At 43.6% G+C, this 19,260-nt stretch overlaps 1 protein-coding gene across 5 annotated transcripts in view; it reads left to right on the top strand.

Annotated features, from left to right (window-relative positions):
- Positions 1-19,260, top strand: part of LOC134345717 (probable E3 ubiquitin-protein ligase HERC3) — a 106,591-nt gene that overhangs the window by 30,262 nt on the left and 57,069 nt on the right. For 4 of the 5 annotated variants that reach the window (XM_063046832.1, XM_063046831.1, XM_063046833.1 and 1 more), the window contains 7 exons: positions 6,825-6,984; positions 8,669-8,745; positions 9,434-9,655; positions 10,238-10,329; positions 11,279-11,409; positions 14,982-15,139; positions 17,896-17,972. In XM_063046832.1, coding sequence (XP_062902902.1) covers positions 6,825-6,984; positions 8,669-8,745; positions 9,434-9,655; positions 10,238-10,329; positions 11,279-11,409; positions 14,982-15,139; positions 17,896-17,972 — 917 coding nt within the window. The remainder of the gene's footprint in view (positions 1-6,824; positions 6,985-8,668; positions 8,746-9,433; positions 9,656-10,237; positions 10,330-11,278; positions 11,410-14,981; positions 15,140-17,895; positions 17,973-19,260) is intronic. The other variant, XM_063046834.1, reaches the window with a different exon arrangement.

The following is a 19,260-nucleotide window of genomic DNA, read 5'->3' on the forward strand; positions in this document are numbered from 1 at the left end:
ACCGGAGACACCTCTGCTTACAACAGACGAGATTGGCTGGGTTGACTGCAACACAGTGTACCCAAGTCAGGCATGTGAGACTTTTCCAGAACGGTCTTCTTGAGGCCATGGGGGCGGGGGGGGGGCGGCGGGCAGTGATGGAGACAGACAAGACGAGGATAACAGAAGGATGTGAAACATATCTAACGACTAAGATGCACCTGTGAAGCACAGTGACGACGACTTGCTGGCAGCAAACAAAACTATGAACTACTTTATTAATCATGCTTTTTCTTGGAAATTATCACTGCAATTAATAGCCTTTAACTTCCCTTTTGAAGGTGAGCTTGAGATCCAGCTGTACATTGTGGCGTTTTTGCAGTGTGATCTGAAGTCTCAAAGGTGCAGAGTGGTTGCAGTGTGGCGTGTATGGGCCCAAATTGAAGCGGCGGGGCCCAGGGTCCAAGAGCAGGGTATGAAGCGGTGTTTGGCCATTGCTGGAGTGGACTTCGAGGTGATTCAAAGAGTGAGGCAGAGTTGAAGTGGTGTTGCCCAGGCCCGAGAGCAAGCAACAAGCCAATGTTTGACCAGTTTAAGCACCAGGCCCGATTGGAAAGTTTGGGTTCAGGCGGAATCGGGGCTGTGGGGCCCAGGCCGAAGAGCATGTTGAGGTGGTGGGGCCTGGGTCCAAGAGCATGGAACAACCTGAGGTTGGTCTGATTTAAATGCCGAGCCAGATTGAAAAGGTCAGGGTATCAGGGCCGATGCTCAGCTCCCTGTTTCACAAAATTTACTTGTCTGTATGCTGAACTGAAGCTGCAGTCTGTATCTGCTGGGCTCCTGGACTGCCTTTAGCTGGTCTCATAGCTGTGAACTCACTTCTGTGAACTTCAGTTCTAAATGTTACTTGCTTGCTTTTATTGTTTGCACTATTTTTCGTGCACATTGGGTGTTTGACTACCATTCTTAATGGGCTCTATTGGATTTCTTTATTTTGTGGCTGCCTGTAAGGAGACAATTGCAAGGTTGAATATAGTACACATACTGTTATAATAAATGTACTTTGAACTTTGAAGGCTCTATTGTCCTTACTAACTTCAAAATATCATCGACTGCCTTCTTGAAGTTTCGATTGACTTTTAACATCTCAATTGTGAATGGCGAGTGACTTTGCGAGTAAGAAATTCAAACGTATACAATCTACAAGGATCACTACCTGTAACTGATGAGGCCAATTCTGTTTAAAAAAAGCAGTTTTCTATTCAGACTTCAGAACAATGTGGGTGACAGGGGCTGTACTGTTCTCCTTGTGCAGAAGTAAAATAAAACAAATTATTTTATTAGCAACTACAGCAGTTCTGTGAGCGAAGACACCTTGTTAATGAAAGGAATCAGAGGAGAATTGTCAGAGTGGTTCAAGCTGACAGGAGGGCGACAGGAACTCAAATAACCATCTGTTAAAACAGTGGTGTGCAGAACCTCCAACGTGTCGAACCTTGAAGTGGATAACTACAGCTGCAGAGGCCTGAAATATGCACCCAGTGGCTGCTTTATTAATTACAGGAGGTACCTAATAAACTGGCCACTGAGTATATGCAGATAAGGGGTTTTATCACAGTCTATATCAGAAGGCAGACAAATCTAAAATGAGAGGGCTTAGACTTAATATATTTGGACAGGTACAGAGATAAAGCCAGGTTCACAGAACAAATTACAAACGAGAAAATCTGCAGATGCTGGAAATCCGAGCAACACACACAAAATGCTGGAGGATCTCAGAATGCCGGGCAGCATCTGCGGAAAGAAGTATAGTCGAAGTTTCAGGCCGAAGCCCTGCCGAAGGGTGCAGAAGCTAGAATATGGGGTGGGGGGAAGGGAGAAGTAACAGCGAGCAGGTAAGAAGTGAGTCTGGGTGAGAGAGGGAAGGTAGGTGGATGGGAGAGTTGGAATGAAAGGGAATGATGCGAGAAGCTGGGAAATGATGGTGGAAGAGGCAGGAGGGCTCGGGAAGAAGGAATATGACAGGAGAGAACAGTAGAGCATGCAATAGGGGGAAGGAGGTGGCAGTGATAGGGGAAAAGAAGGGGTGAGGGTACCACAGGAATGAGGGGGAAAACGGTGGGGGGAGGGGTGGAGAAGGAAAACAGGTCAACACACACTAAATGCTGGAGGAGCTCAGCAACTTATTGCTTCCAGGGATGCCTACCCTGAAGAAGTTTAAATCTTCTCTCTTCCAAAGAAAAGAGGGGAAAGGCTACCGGAAGGGAAAAAAACAATGTTGACGCTATCAAGTTCAATTGAAAAGTAAAGATATGGAAATGCCTTTATTTTTGTCTGCACTGATTGGTCTACCATAACCATCTCAATATACTGAGTAAACTCTTCCTTCTACACTCTTTATTTATGACTGGAAATTAATTTAATACTTTCGGTATTGATTTCTGTAGTTTGGTGCCTCTCAGCCCATGCATGTGTAATCTCATAGTTTCATTAACATAGTTCTGCAACACGTCCCAAAAGCTCTTTTTCCCCACTTTCTAAATTACTGTATAATCAGTAATTTAATCCATCAACAAAGTCCTTTGTGATATATCCTTTGCTTTGTGGCCTTTGTCTTCTTTTGTAGTCAGTCATTCCATACAAGATCATCACTTTGGCATGGATGGTTCCTTTGTCATGCTGAACTTGAAACATTATGTTAGCCTCAGATGGTTGATATGGCATAGTTTACAATATGATGTTATACAAAGCCCAGACGCTGGGTCAGTACCCATAATTTATGGATTTTACCTTTATGACCGAACAGGAACAACAAAACTAAACAAATTACTGGGGAAACACAAAGGCCAAGGTGAAAGGTATTTGCTGCCAATTTCAGGAGACTTGCATTGGTGCTGGTGCAGTGTCTTGATTTAAAACAATGACACTTCTTTGCAACACACAGAAAATGCTGGAGGAACTCAGTAGGCCAGGCAGCATCTATGGAAAAAAGTACTGTTGATGTTTCAGGCTGAGACTGTTTGGCAGGACTATAGTTGAAGTTTCGGGCCGAGACCCTTTTGTGTGTGTTGCTTGGATTTCCAGCATCTGCAGATTTTCTCTTGTTTGTGAATGACAAACCCTTTCCACTTACTGATGTGGCTCAACATGCTGGGTTTGATTTTTGCTCCAGATTCCGGCATCTGCAGTCCCTTGTGTCTCCATGCATGAATGGGAACTTTCCCTTTGTGCAGGGGCTGAAATCTTCTGTAGTTATTCTGAATTTTACGGCTATATGTTGTAGTTGCAGTGTTGGAAATTCTGATAGCATTAGCATAACTCCAGATTCCATTTCTGATATCATGACTCAGCTACTGAGAGAGTTCTTTTGGTTCACTGTATCTGTTCTAGCTCTGAAAGGAGCATCCACTTAATTTCGCATCTCTGTATAGTTTCCAAGCCCTTAATCATTTTTCTATTACATGCATGTATTTAGTTTCCTTTTCAAAGCTTCTATTGAATCTGCTTCCACCATATTTTCAGCTAGAGGATTTGAAGTCACAGCAATCCCTGTAGTGAACCAATGCAGAAGAGGCCCTTCGTCACATCAATCCAGATTCCAGCATCTGCTGTTTTTTCTGTCTCCAATACTGTCAATCCATATGTCCTCTCCCATCATGACCTTCTTCCAGTTTTCCTCAAGCTTGTTGTATTATTATTATTTCCTCCTTCTTTATCAGCTTTTGCTCAAAGATTCTAAAAATACTCCCCAACAAAACCTGTAATGGAAAAGCAAAAACAAAGACTACGCATTCTGGAAGTCTGAAGTTAAAAACACACAGTGCTGGAAACGCTCAGCACGTCAGGCAACATCTGTGGCAAAGGAAATGGGGTTTACATTTCAGGTTGAAGACTTTCCATTGTAACCGAAAAACCGCAAGTGTGTTGAAGTTGCAGGGAGGAGAGTGAATGGAAGGAGTGAATGAATGAATGAAGGGAATTAGTCCTTACTCTTAATAATTTCTCCTTTTGCTCCTCCCATTTCCTCCAAACTAAAGGTGTAGCTATGGGCACCCGTATGGGTCCTAGCTATGCCTGCCTTTTTGTTGGGTTTGTGGAACAATCTATGTTCTGTGCCTATTCTGGTATCTGTCCCCCACTTTTCCTTCGCTACATCGACGACTGCATTGGCGCTGCTTCCTGCACGCATGCAGAACTCGTTGACTTTATTAACTTTGCCTCCAACTTTCACCCTGCCCTCAAGTTTACCTGGTCCATTTCCGACACCTCCCTCCCCTTTCTAGATCTTTCTGTCTCTGTCTCTGGAGACAGCTTATCCACTGATGTCTACTATAAGCCTACTGACTCTCACAGCTATCTGGACTATTCCTCTTCTCACCCTGTCTCTTGCAAAAACGCCATCCCCTTCTCGCAATTCCTCTGTCTCCGCCGCATCTGCTCTCAGGATGAGGCTTTTCATTCTAGGACGAGGGAGATGTCTTCATTTTTTAAAGAAAGGGGCTTCCCTTCCTCCACTATCAACTCTGCTCTTAAACGTATCTCCCTCATTTCACGTACATCTGCTCTCACTCCATCCTCCCACCACCCCACTAGGAATAGGGTTCCCCTGGTCCTCACCTACCACCCCACCAGCCTCCGGGTCCAACATATTATTCTCCGTAACTTCCGCCACCTCCAACGGGATCCCACCACTAAGCACATCTTTCCCTCCCCCCCCCTGCATTCCGCAGGGATCGCTCCCTACACAACTCCCTTGTCCATTCGTCCCCCCCATCCCTCCCCACTGATCTCCCTCCTGGCACTTATCCGTGTAAGCGGAACAAGTGCTACACATGCCCTTACACTTCCTCCCTTACCACCATTCAGGGCCCCAAACAGTCCTTCCAGGTGAGGCATCACTTCACCTGTGAGTCGACTGGGGTGATATACTGCGTCCGGTGCTCCCGATGTGGCCTTTTATATATTGGTGAGACCCGACGCAGACTGGGAGACCGCTTTGCTGAACATCTACGCTCTGTCCGCCAGAGAAAGCAGGATCTCCCAGTGGCCACACATTTTAATTCCACATCCCATTCCCATTCTGACATGTCTATCCACGGCCTCCTCTACTGTAAAGATGAAGCCACACTCAGGTTGGAGGAACAACACCTTATATTCCGTCTGGGTAGCCTCCAACCTGATGGCATGAACATTGACTTCTCTAACTTCCGCTAAGGCCCCACCTCCCCCTCGTATCCCATCTGTTACTCATTTTTATGCACACATTCTTTCTCTCACTCTCCTTTTTCTCCCTCTGTCCCTCTGAATATACCTCTTGTCCATCCTCTGGGTCACCCCCCCCCCCGTCTTTCTTCCCGGACCTCCATCCCCTTTTGCCTATCACCTGTCCAGCTCTCGGCTCTATCCCTCCCCCTCCTGTCTTCTATCATTTTGCATCTCCCCCTCCCCCTCCAGCCTTCAAATCCCTTACTCACTCTTCCTTCAGTTAGTCCTGACGAAGGGTCTCGGCCTGAAACGTCGACTGCGCCTCTTCCTGTAGATGCTGCTTGGCCTGCTGCATTCACCAGCAACTTTGATGTATGTTGAATGAAGGGAAATCAAGGTTACCAATGTGTCTGAAATGCAATCGTTATTGTCCATGTGATGATGAATCAGCATTTGATCTGCTTGAAGGAGTGTTAATAGGGAGAGAATAATGAGAGCACTGGAAAGGGAGAGAGAGAGAGAAAGAGAACAATGTGCTAGAGCTGTAATATTTAAACTTGGCAGGCACATAAATCATAGAACAAAACGAAATGCTGAGAATATCCAGCAGTTAACATCTGTGGAAAGTAATAAACTGAATTTTAATGCTACATCCAGGGCATGTCCTCTGCTTGTTCCTACCATCGGGGAGGAAGTACAGGAGTCTGGAGACCCACGCTCAAGGATTCAGAAACTGTGTCTTCCCTTCCACCATCAGATTTCTGAACAGACCATGAACTCATAGACACTGCTTCGTTTTTCCTTTTGCTTGGCACTAATTTATAGTATTTTAAAGTAATGTTATATTTTTGCACCACATTGCTGACACAAAACAACAAATTTCATGTCATATAAGTCAGTGATAATAAAGTTGATTGTGATTCTGAGGTGAAAACCATAAAAATGCTGATACTGGAAATCGAAAACAGAACAGAAAATACTGGAGCCACTCCAGAGGTCAGACTGCATCTGTGGAATGAGAAATGGAGTTAATGTTTCAGGATTGAAGTCCTTTGTCAGATCTGCAGTTTTCAGTTGTTGAATTCACTGTCATTTCTTTTCCAGGAATGTTTAACTTGAAGAAGTGCTCCTTTACTTTCTGACAGGATTTCCTTCTGTATCTGTTGTCTTGTTCATTCTACATGTCACCTTTTCCCCTTTGAGCCTTTGATGAAGGTGTTGACCAAAGCACTACCTTTCACAGCCACGTCCCTCTGGAGGCACATATCTCCAGCTCCAAGTCTCCGACATTGATCCAACTGAAACTGGGTTGTGACGAAGGGTCCTTGATCTGAAAGACTGATTCTATTTCTCTTCCCGCAGATGTAGCCTGACCTGTCTTGTATAACTTTTGTATGAATTATAGATAATGTACGTTCTGTGTGTTATCCATATCTATATGCCGGTGATGCAGTTGCAAAGAAGTTTTTTGTTGTACTTGTGCCTCACTGTACTTGTCCATATGAAAATAAACTGGACTTTACTTGAATTATTAAGTAAAGTTCTCTATGTTGCTTATTAATTTTTTTAACTTTGCACTTTTCCCACACTAATATTGAGCTGTTCCCCTGGCATCATTTACCCTTTTCTCTGTTTATTAGAACAGGTTACCGCACTAGATGCCCAGACGATTGTCCACACAGCCTGTGGAGAAGCCCACACTGTGGCTGTCAATGACCAGGGTCAAGTCTTTGCATGGGGAGCAGGAAAGGACGGTCAGCTGGGAATCAATTCTACAGAAGAGACGGTCCGAATACCAAGGTACTGATTATGTCCAAAATGGAATTGTGAAATTCAGGATGTTCTTATGGCGAGTTTAATACTTTTTTTTGTTTGTTGGGTATCAGCGTTACTGATCAGGTCAGCATTTTTTACCCGAGAATGGGTGCACATGGCGGGGAGTTCTCCCGCGATGTTGTTCATAGGAAAGTTGAAAAATTATGGTGATACACAGCATGGAAACAAGCCCTTTGGCCGACACATCTATGCTGACCAGGTTGTCTAACTGAGCTTGTCCCATTTGCCTGCATTAAGCCCATATCCCTCTCAGTCATTCCTATCTATGTACTGTACCTATCCCAACATCATTTAAATGCTCTACTTACTGCCAGAGCTGGTTATTCTGGCGGTTTGTTCCCTCTGTGTGGAATGGTTGCCCCTGTGGTCCCCTTGTGCTCTTACCCCTTTCACTTTAATCACATGCCCTCTAGGTTTGGATTTCCTTACTCTGGGGTAAAGACTTTTTCTACTCATCTTATCTATGCCCCTTGTATATTTTCTAAACCTGTATAAAGTTGCTTCCCATCTCATCACGCTCCAGGGAAAATGACCTAGTCCGTCCAGCCTCTCCTTGTAACGCAATCCCTCTGGTCCTGGCAATATCCTTGTAGGTCTTTTTTGTATTATTTTCAGTTTAATGACATCCTCCCTATGGCAGGGCAATCACTATTGTACCTGGTACTCCAGAAGTGGCCTTACTCATATCTTCTACAGCTTACAGTCGGTATCCTAACCAATGGAGATGAGGGGACAGTGCCAATCTGCACAGACAGCACCAGAGGTCAGAACTGAACCTCATTCACTGGAGATGAGAGGCAACAGTGCCACGAGATGCACCATAGTGTGGCACATTCTGGAAATCAATTTTAGAAAAAGTATTAAAAAAGTTCCATTAGTAATTAAAATATAGGAATGGAGAGCTTTTAGTCAAGTCAAGTTTATTCTGCACAAGTATGGTGAGGTACAGGTAGAATGAGAAACTTACATGCAACAACTTCACAGACACTTAGATTCAGATGACATACAGAATGAGTTAAGCATAAATTATCAAATTTCAAAGTTTAACTTCGCAATAAATTTATTATCAAAGTATGTGGAGTGTGTGTCACCAAATACTATCTGGAGATTGATTTCCTTGCAGCCATTCACAGTAGAACAAAGAAATACAATAGAATCAATGAAAAACTGCACACAGAGCCTGACAGGCAACCAATAAGCAAAGAAGACAAACTGTGAAAGTACTATAAATAAATAAACAATACTGGGAACATGAGTTGTAGAGTCCTTGAAAGTGAGTCCAAGGGCTTTGGACCCAGTTCAGTGTTGAGGTGAATGAAGTTTAGCACGCTGGTTCAATAGCCTGATGGTTGAAAGGTAATAACTGTTTCTGAACTTATTGGTTGAATGAACAAGTAACACAAATTTACTTTCTTTCATTTGTTTAAATTATCTTTGTGAGATACTGGTGTAATGGTTTGTGGAGGACCAGGTAGAGATTGGGCAAGAGATTCTGCACTTCCAGACTGTGTGTTTGAACACAGATTTACTCCATAATGGAAATGTGTCCTGTTGACTTTATTCTCAATCCTTTCACAGAATCTGTGTAGATTTGCTATATTTTGTTCCCTTCCTCTTTCATATTCTTACTTGAGCTTTGGTCTTGCAGGTTAGTCCGGACGCTGACTGGACACATTGTCATCCAGGTCACATGTGGAAGCTGGCACTGCCTGGCTCTTACCAGAGGTACTAAAGCATAACCTGAATGTGTTGAACCTGCTCTAGCACTGAGTTGTCATAGCCTTTGTCCTTACTGTAGCCTACCCTGAACCGGGCTTGGGAGATGCGCTGGGAGCAGCATGAAGTGATGGGGATGGCAGTACGTTTAACTTCCCCCATGGTAGACACACCACAGACTGTTTGTGGGTAGGTGTGGTTATAAGACGACAATCCCTATCCATAGGTGGTGCTGGTAAAAAGTATGGCCAGTGGCCCCTTACGAACTCTTATGAGAACTCTTTATTATGCAGTGTGTTTAATGTCAGCTCAGCCATTTACTCAACATTTTACTCTTTCTGTAGAAGATAATGGATCATCAACATCGTGCACAACTGCAGCATAATGTCCTATTTCAATGCCCAGGTTTATGAAGGCCAGTGAGCTTTTTTCACGTGTGATGCCCCTTTCAGAGAAGGTTATTCTGTACACCATGGCTATTGACCTTATATTGAACGTGTTAGGATAGAAGACATTCTTTTCAAAGGCTGGCAATTTTGGCTGCGTACATTGAGTACAGTATCGGTTTATGGCTGATGCTTAGAAGGCCAAGATCATTTTCCTCAAACAGCTAAATAATTGGTTTCTTTGTGTTTGTTTCGTAGCCTCTGGTTACCAAATGGAGTCACTAATTTTGCCTTTTTTTTCTCCGTTCCAGACAGTCAGCTGTTTTCCTGGGGTCAGAACTCCCATGGCCAACTGGGTTTAGGGAAGGGATTTCCCTCCCAGTCCAGCCCCCAGTGTGTGAAGTCTCTCTCTGGGATTCCTCTGGCTCAGGTTGCTACAGGAGGAACACACAGCTTCACTCTGTCGCTCTCGGGTGCCGTGTTTGGTTGGGGGAGAAACAACTGTGGTCAGCTTGGACTCAATGACAACAGAGGTAGACAATTAACAGGGCAGCATATGGTTGCAGGGGAGATCGGGGGTGCAGCTAGGAACCAAACTTTGATAAGCCAGTTGGTTCAAGGCAGGGGATCTCATGTCTAATGTGAGTTTGACAGAAGCCCATCTAGTCCAACAAGCCTGGCACCCACTCCTGATATCTGGAGTATCAAACCAGTCATTTCCATCCTCTCCATAGTTCAACTGGAACAAAAGCAGAAAAAAAAAGGGAAAAATAAGGAAGAGAAAAACAATGGAAAATTCCTTTCTGTTGTTCTCAGACAATTAAAACCGAAGCAACAATCATATAGACTATATGTCTGTTTTTTTTTAACCTGATCTTACATTGTATATGAGGCAGTTTCTAAAATCAGGCACCAAATGGCCCAGGTTTTAATTGAAATTCTGTTGTTTTTTTCCCCAAATTGGCATGCTTTTTTCTTTTTCACTGCTGCTTTTATACCATCAAGCATATCCTGCTCATGTGTTGAAGAATATCTAGTCCTTCATATTTCTGTTAGTGAGGGGGCTGTGTGCAGTACTGGAAGTTACTATGGATGGTCCCTGTTTGTCATTGTAGATCGAGATGTCCCTAATCATGTGAAGTTCCTGCGGAGCCAGAAAATAGTTTACATCAGTTGTGGCGATGAGCACACTGCAGCTTTAACCAAGGTAATTGCTCCACCCCATCCTTTCACAAGATTATGTCTGACGTGATGGTAACCTTAACTTTAAACTTCTGTTTACCTTTATCAAACTTTGACCCTTTGCTTCTCAAGAATCAAGCTAGCTCTGCCTTAAACATTCTGCTTTCAAGACTGTTTCCACTGAACCAGAGCGCCAAAGGGTCTTGCCCTCCAAGAGAGGAAAGAACGCATTACTTGTGTCTGAAATGAGCGACCCCTTACTTTAAAAAATGAATTTAGTTATCTGTGAATATAGTGGGTGAGATAAATGAAAGTAGTGAAGACAATCACATGAAGCAAACAAAGCACAAATCTTTTCAAATGATTTATATCTTTTTCCTTCCCAGTTGTGCTAACTCTGTGAATCCCCCTCTGAATTTTCAACACTTCCATTAGATCTCCAGTGAATCAGCTTTGATTGAAAGTACCTCAGTTTCTCTTGGATCTTCCCAGAACTGAAATCCCTGCATTCATGATACTATTCCCCTCCTGCTTTTTTCCCAAGTCCTCTTTGAATTACGCTCTTTGGGATTGGGGCCAGTGCACCAGTGGTTAACAACACTTTAAGTCAAACTTTACACAGCACTGACTGTAGCCGCTCTTAAAATTATTTCACCGGTATCCTCCTCAATTGCACAATGTGCTGATGCCCACCAGTGATGTCTTGCTTACAATGCAGCCAGCAAACCGTTTCCTTGCAGAACAGTGGGGGTTCTGAACTAACTGCCTGAAAAGGTGGTAAAGGCAGAATCTCTCACTGTCTTTATAAAGTAGCAGAATGGGAACTTGACGCACTGTGACCTGCAGGGCTGTATTCTGAGAGCTGGGAGGTGGAACGAGCTCTTTCCCGGTCGGTGTGGATTCCGTGGGGCAAATGATCTTCTCCCTTGTTCTGTGATGGGATGGCTAATGCTGTACGGTGTATCTCCCCTCAGAATGGAGGCGTTTTCACATTCGGAGCTGGCCTTTGTGGACAGCTAGGCCACAACTTCAGAAATAATGAGATTAATCCCCGCAGAGTCCAAGAATTGATGGGAAGCGAAGTCTCCCAAATAAGCTGTGGCAGGTGAGTGAGCATGCTGGATACCCACCCACATTTTCGTCCTGCAGCACCTGTATCTATGTCTGCTCCGTCACCTGCCTCCCGCAACCTGAACAGCTCTTCCAGGTAATGCAGAGATTCGCATACACCTCCTCTAAACTCATCTACTGAATCCGGTGGCCTCCTCTGCATTGGTGGGGCCAAGCACAGGCTAGGCAACAGCTCTGCCAAGCACCTGCACTCTGTTCACAGTGGCTATCTGGAGTTTTCAGTCGCTAGCCATTTTAATTTGCCTCTGCAATTCTACACAAATCTGCCTGCCCTCAGCTTTTTCCACTGCCAGTCTGAGGCCAAATGCACTCTAGAGGAATGGCTGCTTACAGTCTACTTGGGTGATTTACACCCCGATGGCATGAACATTGAATTCTCCAATTTCAGGTGACTCATACCTCTTCTATTTCTTTTTCTCTCCTTCTGCTCCACAGAGGGTCTCCAACACAATCACAAAATTGTCAAGGAATGATTCCAGCAAGTGCAATCTGGAACTCCTTCCCTAAGTAGCACTGAACCTTTGAAGTACTCATTGAAAACAGAGCTGAAATTCCCAAGGAAAAGACTAACATATTCATTAATTATGGTATGGGTAATTAATTATGGATGATAATAAACCTGAGTCTGACTCTGATTCAGACTTACTAGATGCAGAGAAAAGTTGGATAAGTGGAGATTCAGCTATAGCATGATTACAGTAGGGGGGTGAATGGTTAACTCCTGTCCGTATTGTTTTTCCAATATAGGGCCTCTGTCTGTGTGACCAGGACAGTTGCATATGGATGCTTTGTGGGATATATTTTGTGTCACTTGCATCAGTATCTGGTTCAATATCACAGGCATATATCGTGAAATTTGTTGTTTTGCAATAAATAATAATTTAAAAACTATTAATTATATTAAGTATATATAAAAATGAGTTAAAGAAGTAGTGCAAAAAGAGAGGAGACTAATAGTAAGGTAGTGTTCACGGGTTCTCTGTCCAATCAGAAATCTGATGGCAGAGGGGAAGAAGCTGCTCCTGAAACATTGACTATGTCTTTGGGCTCCTGTACCTCCTCCTTGGTTGTAGTAATGAGAAGATAGTATGTCCTGGGTGACAGGGATCCTTAACGAGGATACCGTCTTTTAGAGGCATTGCCTTTTGAAGGAGTCCTCGATGCTAAGGAGGCTAGGCCCCTGATGGAACTGGCTGAGTTTACGGCTTTCTGCAGCTCTTTCTGATCCTGTGCATACCGGACGGTGATGCTACCAGTTAGAATGGTCTCCGCAGTACACCTGTGGAAATTTGCGAGAGCCTTTGGCGGCATACCAAGTCTCCTCAAACTCCTAATGTGATGTAGCCTCCGTCATGCCTCCTATGTAACTGCACTAGCGTGTTGGATCCGGGATGGATCTTTAGAGTGGTGACACCCAGGAACTTGAAACTACTCGCCCTTTCTACTTCTGATCCCTTGATGAGGACTGGTGTGTGTTCCCTTTCGTGACGTCCACAATCAATTCCATGGCCTTATTGACACTGAGTGCAAGATTGTTGCTGCAACGCCACTCAACCAGCTGATCTGTCTCTCTCATGTATGGCTCCTCATCACCATCTGAAATTCTGCCAACAATACTTGTGTTGTTGGCAAATTTAGAGATGCCGTTTGAGAATAGAGAGAGTAGAGTAGCGGGCTAAACACGCATCCTTGAAGTGCACTGGTGTTGATTGTCAGCAAGGAAGAGATGTTATTTCTGATCTGTTGATTAGAGCTGAGGGTATGATTGTGTTGCACGCTGAGCTGTAATAAATACGCAGCAGCCTGATGTAGGTAATACTGTTGTCCAGGTGATCCGAGGCTGAGTGGAGAGCCAGTGAGATTGTATCTGCTGTAGACCTTTTGTGGGGATAGGCAAATTGCAGCAAGTCCAAGAATTTGATACGGCAAGAGTTGATTCTAACCATGGCAATGACCATGACCATGAAGAGAATAAATCAGCCCATTATAGCTAACTTAAAACACCTTTCAGGCTATCTGAAAGGTGAAATATTTAAGGGAGACATGAGGGGGGACTTCCTCACTTAGAGAGTAGTGTGAGTGTGGAATGAACTGCCAGCAGAAGTGATGGATGTGCATTCGACTGCACATATTTAAGAGACTCTGATAGTACATGGATGGAAGGAGTATTGTCTAAGTGCCTGTCGACTGGACTAGGCAGAATAATTAGGGCATCTTCTGGAAGTTCTTTCACCTAATCTGAGGAAACACTTCTGTGACCCATGACTTCAAGATCTAGGAGACCGTATAATTTTCTGTGATTCAGTCCCTACAACTTGAGACATTCTCGACTTGATGGAGTCCTGTAAGTAAGCCATGGCAGATTTGTCAGCAATCTCACCTTGAGTCAAAGGCTTACATTCTACCCCAAAAGTCTGAGCAATAAAATCTGATGTGATGCTCCTTTTGAGTATTCGGGGGGCATTGTTCTCTCAAGCACACTCTCTCAGATGATCAGTATTGGTATTGGTTTATTATTGTCATGTATACCTTCATATACTGAGAAGCTTTGGTGTGCCATCCAGACAGGTCATCCCATACGTAATTACTTTTTAAAAATATATTCATTTATGGGATGTGGGCATTGCCCATCCCTAGATGGTAATAAGAGAACCTAATGCAGAATATGGTGTTGCGACTACAGAGAACGTGCAGTCAAATTAAGTGCAAGGGCTACGAGAAAGTAGCGTGGGAGGTTAAGCGTTCATCTTTTAAACATGTGAGAGGTGCCTTCAGAAGTCTGATAACAGTGGAATAGAAGCTGTCCTTGAGTCTGACCAATCTATCAGGTGCTAAACAGAGCTCTTATCTGCATTCTTAGGAGGGAATTAAAGGTCGTAAGGCATTATTTTGAAGGCAAATGAAGGAAATCTTTTCTGGAATACTAGCCAATAATTATTGCTCAATTAGTCTCACTACAGTAGCTATAACTTTGCTCTTTGTGGAAGGTAGCCATGTGCAAATTGGATGCAAGTGCTTCCTGCTTCACTGGACCTTGTTTGTTGATTTTTGTTCTAATTGTCCTCTTTCTTCAATAATCTGTGTTTAATTTATGTTTTTGTTGTGTCTCTGCTGCTGTGTGACTGTGATGCTGCTGAAAGCAAGTTTTTCATTGCACCTATGTGTTCATCTACTTGTGCATAAGCTCAGCTGAGATGTTGACTTTGACCCATGGTTAGTGGAGCACAATGCACCCATTCCAAGGCAAGCCTGAGATGCTACCTTTCACTCTCGTACAATAACCAGGCGCAGACCGAACTGCAGCTACTACATGAGGAATGCCAGTGATTAAAAGCAGAACTATTGGAAGAGTGGCTGAAATCTCCCTACAGCTCTGTCTTAAAAACTCTGGGCAAAGTGAGGACATTTGATAAATTCAGTCATGAATTTATAACAAAAGATCAATGCAATAGTTTAAAATAAGTTGCACAAATTACTGACTTAATCTTTATATTAGTTGAAATGTCACTCAGCATTTAACATTTGAAACACTTTTGCTTTCTTTAGGCAACACACACTTGCCTTTGTCCCTTCTTCTGGGCTAATCTATGCCTTTGGACGTGGCAACAGAGGTCAGCTGGGATCTGGACACATGGTTAACGCTCAGGTTCCATATCGAGTAGCTGGGAACTGGGTAACTCATAAACACAAGGTGCATCCCAATGGTGAGTAGAAAACTCCCAAGCCTTCCTCTCTGTAATTGTATTCTGTTCGAAGGCTGTGCAGCCTGTACCCAATGAATGGGCTTTGATTCATTTTTGGTGCCATTTTGTCAGAAATATCTCCTTCTGTGAGTTATCACTGCAGATGATCTATTAATACATTAGTACCAGTTGCAGTCCTCACGGATTGACCCATTTGGTCATTATTGAGGGGTCGAATCAAGCAAATGAGGGAAATCCCAGGTGGGCCTCTTTCTCTTGTTAGATTTTGCAAGTTAGCATCATAAGTAGTGAGGTTTGGTTGTGCCGCAGGGATTAATCCTGATTCGAATAAGAAAAGTGAGCTCGATTTGACCACCTGTCAGGTGGACACACTTTGATTTAACTGTTGCACACCTGAAACTTAAATTTTTCTTGTCTGCCATCACATTTAGAAAGTAAAACTTGGTGTCAGCAGGATCAACCTACTAGTGTAATTAGCTTGGCACAGCATTACGGGCCGAAGGTTATGTTACGGTGCTGTATTGTTCTATGTTCAGTGTGTGATGGTCATCAAAGTAAAAGGAGGAAAAAGGAAGCCAAGAGTGAATTACTCATCAGGACAGATTTATAAACTTGGGTCATTTTATTTAAGACAGCAAGTTTGGTTCTACAAGCTAACTAAACGATAGTGTTATAGGTATCTTTCAGTACAGTGTACTCACTTGAATTTATTGCTAAGTCTCAGCCCAAGGAGAAGTGGCCATATGGAAGGGAAGGGTCTGTTGGACGTGGGAATCATTTGCCAAGGAAAGAGAGCACTGGAAGTAAGAGTCACTCACCAAGTAAACAGATTGGCCCTTTGAAGAGATGTTTGGAGGTAAGATCCCTACTGAAGTGTGACGACCTTTGGAGATGGGAGTCATTCTACAGTTGGGGGAGTCGTTGGAAATACAATCCCTCACTGAGTGAAGAACCATTGGATATAGGAAGTACTGTGGGACCTTGCTCTGCATTAACTAGTTCACCTAAATAACAATAGTGACCATGAGGGCAAGGTGTCCTCTTTAGTTGTGTAGTGCCATTGGGTTGGCTTCATGTGTAATATGTATGCATATTCTTTCTTCTGTCCATATATTCAGATGTGATGTAAAGTTTTGTGGGCAGGTTATTTGTTCAGGGAACACAAGAGACTGCAGATGTTGGAATCTGGAGCAACAGACAATTTGCTATAGAGACTCATCAGATTGGGGAGGGGGTGGGGTGGGGGCTGACATTTGGGCTGAGGCACCGACACACCGAAACACCGACAATTCCTATCTCCTCATGGATGCTGCTTGACCAGTTGAGTTCTTCCATAGTCTTATTTTGTCCATGAGTGTATGTATGCAAGGTAACGGAGAGCTAAGAAATTACCCTGGCACAAGATACCACTATCCATAAAGACTGAGTGAGGGGGAAATTGGAGAAGGGAGCCATTTATCAAGTAATAACACCATTAGAAGCAGGAATCACTCACCAATAGGAAAGTTTTGAAGGAAGAATCTATTGCAACAAGAGATAATTGAAGTCAACTGAAATTTTGAAGCAGAGCAAGTGATGAAAGATGAGTATCAATTTTACTTTACCTGGTTTCACACTGATTGAAGAGACTATATATAATACAGTCGACACAAGGAAATCTGCAGATGCTGGAACTTCAAGCAACACATACAAAATGCTGGTGGAACGCAGCAGGCCAGACAGCATCCATAGGAAGAAGCACAGTCTCGGGTCTTGGGTATCGGCCCAAAACGTTGACTGTGCTTCTTCCTATGGATGCTGTCTGGCCTGCTGCGTTCCACCAGCATTTTATGTATAATACAGTTGACCTTCACTAATCTGACTACCAGTAATCCGGTTCCTTCGATAATCTGGCACTGATTGTGCTTAATATGATCCTTCTGTAACTTGGCATTTTCACTAATCCGGCACTCCTCAGGTCCCAATGGTGCCAGATTAGTGAAGGTCAACCTGTATACCCACTGTGTACTTTAAGGAAGAAATATCAGTGTTTCATAGGTCTAGATAGGCTCTCGCTGTATAATAAGCGTTTCCGGTCTCAAGTCATTGGTACACTCACTTCCGAACCCGAGGCTTGTGGATTCTGATCCCTCTGCAGCAGTTGGGCATTTAATCTCACTGATCCTTCAGAACAATGCCAGGAGAATGCTAAGGCATCATCCTTTGTGGATGCTGAACTGAGTGTGCAGTATGTGATCAGAGCCACAAGCTCCCCAGAATAGGCAACTGATGCCTTGATTACTTCCTCTGACCAATAACCATTTTTGCCCAAGTTACTGTTCCTCATTCAGTACAGGGTCAAAGCAAACATCAGTCTGTGTTCTGGAGAGAGATACAATAGAGTGTGGATGTTGGAATTTCGAGCAACAAACTATCTACTGGAAAAACTCAGTGGGTTGAGCAACATCTGTGGGAGGAATGGTTGAACTCCTGCGTTTGGCAATTCTCTTCCTCCCACAAATGCTGTTTAAGCTTCTCAGTTCCTCCAGCAGATTGCCTGTGCTCTGGAATGATGCTATCACTGACATACAGCTTCTTCTGACGTTTCTCTGACTTTCACAATCTCCCACAACAATGGCAATGGCTTCATCGTGCCCACTGAGGTGACCAATTGACAAGGGATGAACGGGAGTTGTAAAGTCAGTGTCAGTAATTCTGTCGGTGTTATAGACCACAACCAGAATTGTGCATTGAGACTTCCTTTGTTCTGTTGGCAGACCAGTCGAATTACTGCGTACTGAAACAGGTCTCCTGTGGAGGCGATCAGAGCTTTGCCCTCTTCTTTCACTACGAGGTGAGCCAGACCCAGGAAAGCCATACTCTCAAAATGTTTCAAGCATGTTGCTGCTCTTTGATGTAAAGACAGAAGGGCTGGCAGGAACTGTGGGTACATGGTGAATAAACGTCATGGTCCATTCCAATGTCTCCCTGACCAGGCAGTTTGCTAAGCTGCACCATGGGGCACATTAGGATGTGGCCTCAGTCATGCTAAAGGTTGCCTGAGCAAGGAAGCAAATTTCCTTCCTAAGAGAAGTTATTTGGATTTCCAGAAGATCTGTATCAATGTAATTTTTAATATTATAAGCAATTCAATTTCTCTATTGCTTCGGGTGGGGGGGGGTTTAGATTTGCTTCCAATGTATTATTAGACCACTTGATCGTTGTTTGCAGTACAAACAAGTTAACCAATAACATACCTAATCTGTTATTTGTGAGATCTTGCTGTGCACATATTTGACCGGCATGCTCATCCAGGTAACAGCCGTGACCCAAATTTAACGAAAAATGTACTTGGTTAAATGTGATATGTCATGGGTTACCTTCTTGTATTAAAGGTGTAAGATAAATCTGTGTCCTGTTCTACTGTCTGCCCGCGGATAGGTTTAGTTTAATGTGGCATCATGTTCAGCACAGATATTGTAGGTCAAAGGGCCTGTTCCATGTTCTCTGATCTGTAATGCAGAGGTCTGTGGGTGAGGGAATTATTCAGGGGTGTGTGCAAGGCAGTGGGGAGCTGGGGAGCCCAGAAGCAAACGTGACAATCCACCACTCACTGTACTTCAGTGATTAACATGTTGCTATGGACACAGGCATTATTTTGGACCATGATAGTAAGCACGTAAACATTAAAGGCTGAACTGTGTACCCTCATATTTATCTTGGAAAATGGAACCTGGACTCCTTGATGAATAGGCATTTTTCACCTTGCCACACATTTTAAACCAAGTATGCCAAAACTGGCGTTGACCTTGATGGTACAATCATTGTTGTGCGAGTGTTTGTGGGTTTGTTACTGTGTTTGTATGAGTGTGTTTTTTGTGTGATAATATGGGCGAGTGCATATTCACATGTTGCTCTGAAATTGATTGGGTGGTTGAGAAGGCATATGGCTTGCTTGCCTTTATCAGTCAAGGCACTGAGTTCAGAAGTCAGGAAGTTCGGCTGCAGCTTTGTATAACTGTAGCTCAGCCTCATCTGGAGTATTGCATGCAGTTCTAGTTGCCCCATCATCGAAAGGGGCAGAAACAGTTTACCAGGCTGTTACCTAGATTAGGAGGCATGAGCTATAACGAAAGGTTAGA

Source organism: Mobula hypostoma, chromosome 4 (assembly GCF_963921235.1).
Source record: "Mobula hypostoma chromosome 4, sMobHyp1.1, whole genome shotgun sequence".
Classification (NCBI taxonomy): Eukaryota; Metazoa; Chordata; class Chondrichthyes; order Myliobatiformes; family Myliobatidae; genus Mobula; species Mobula hypostoma.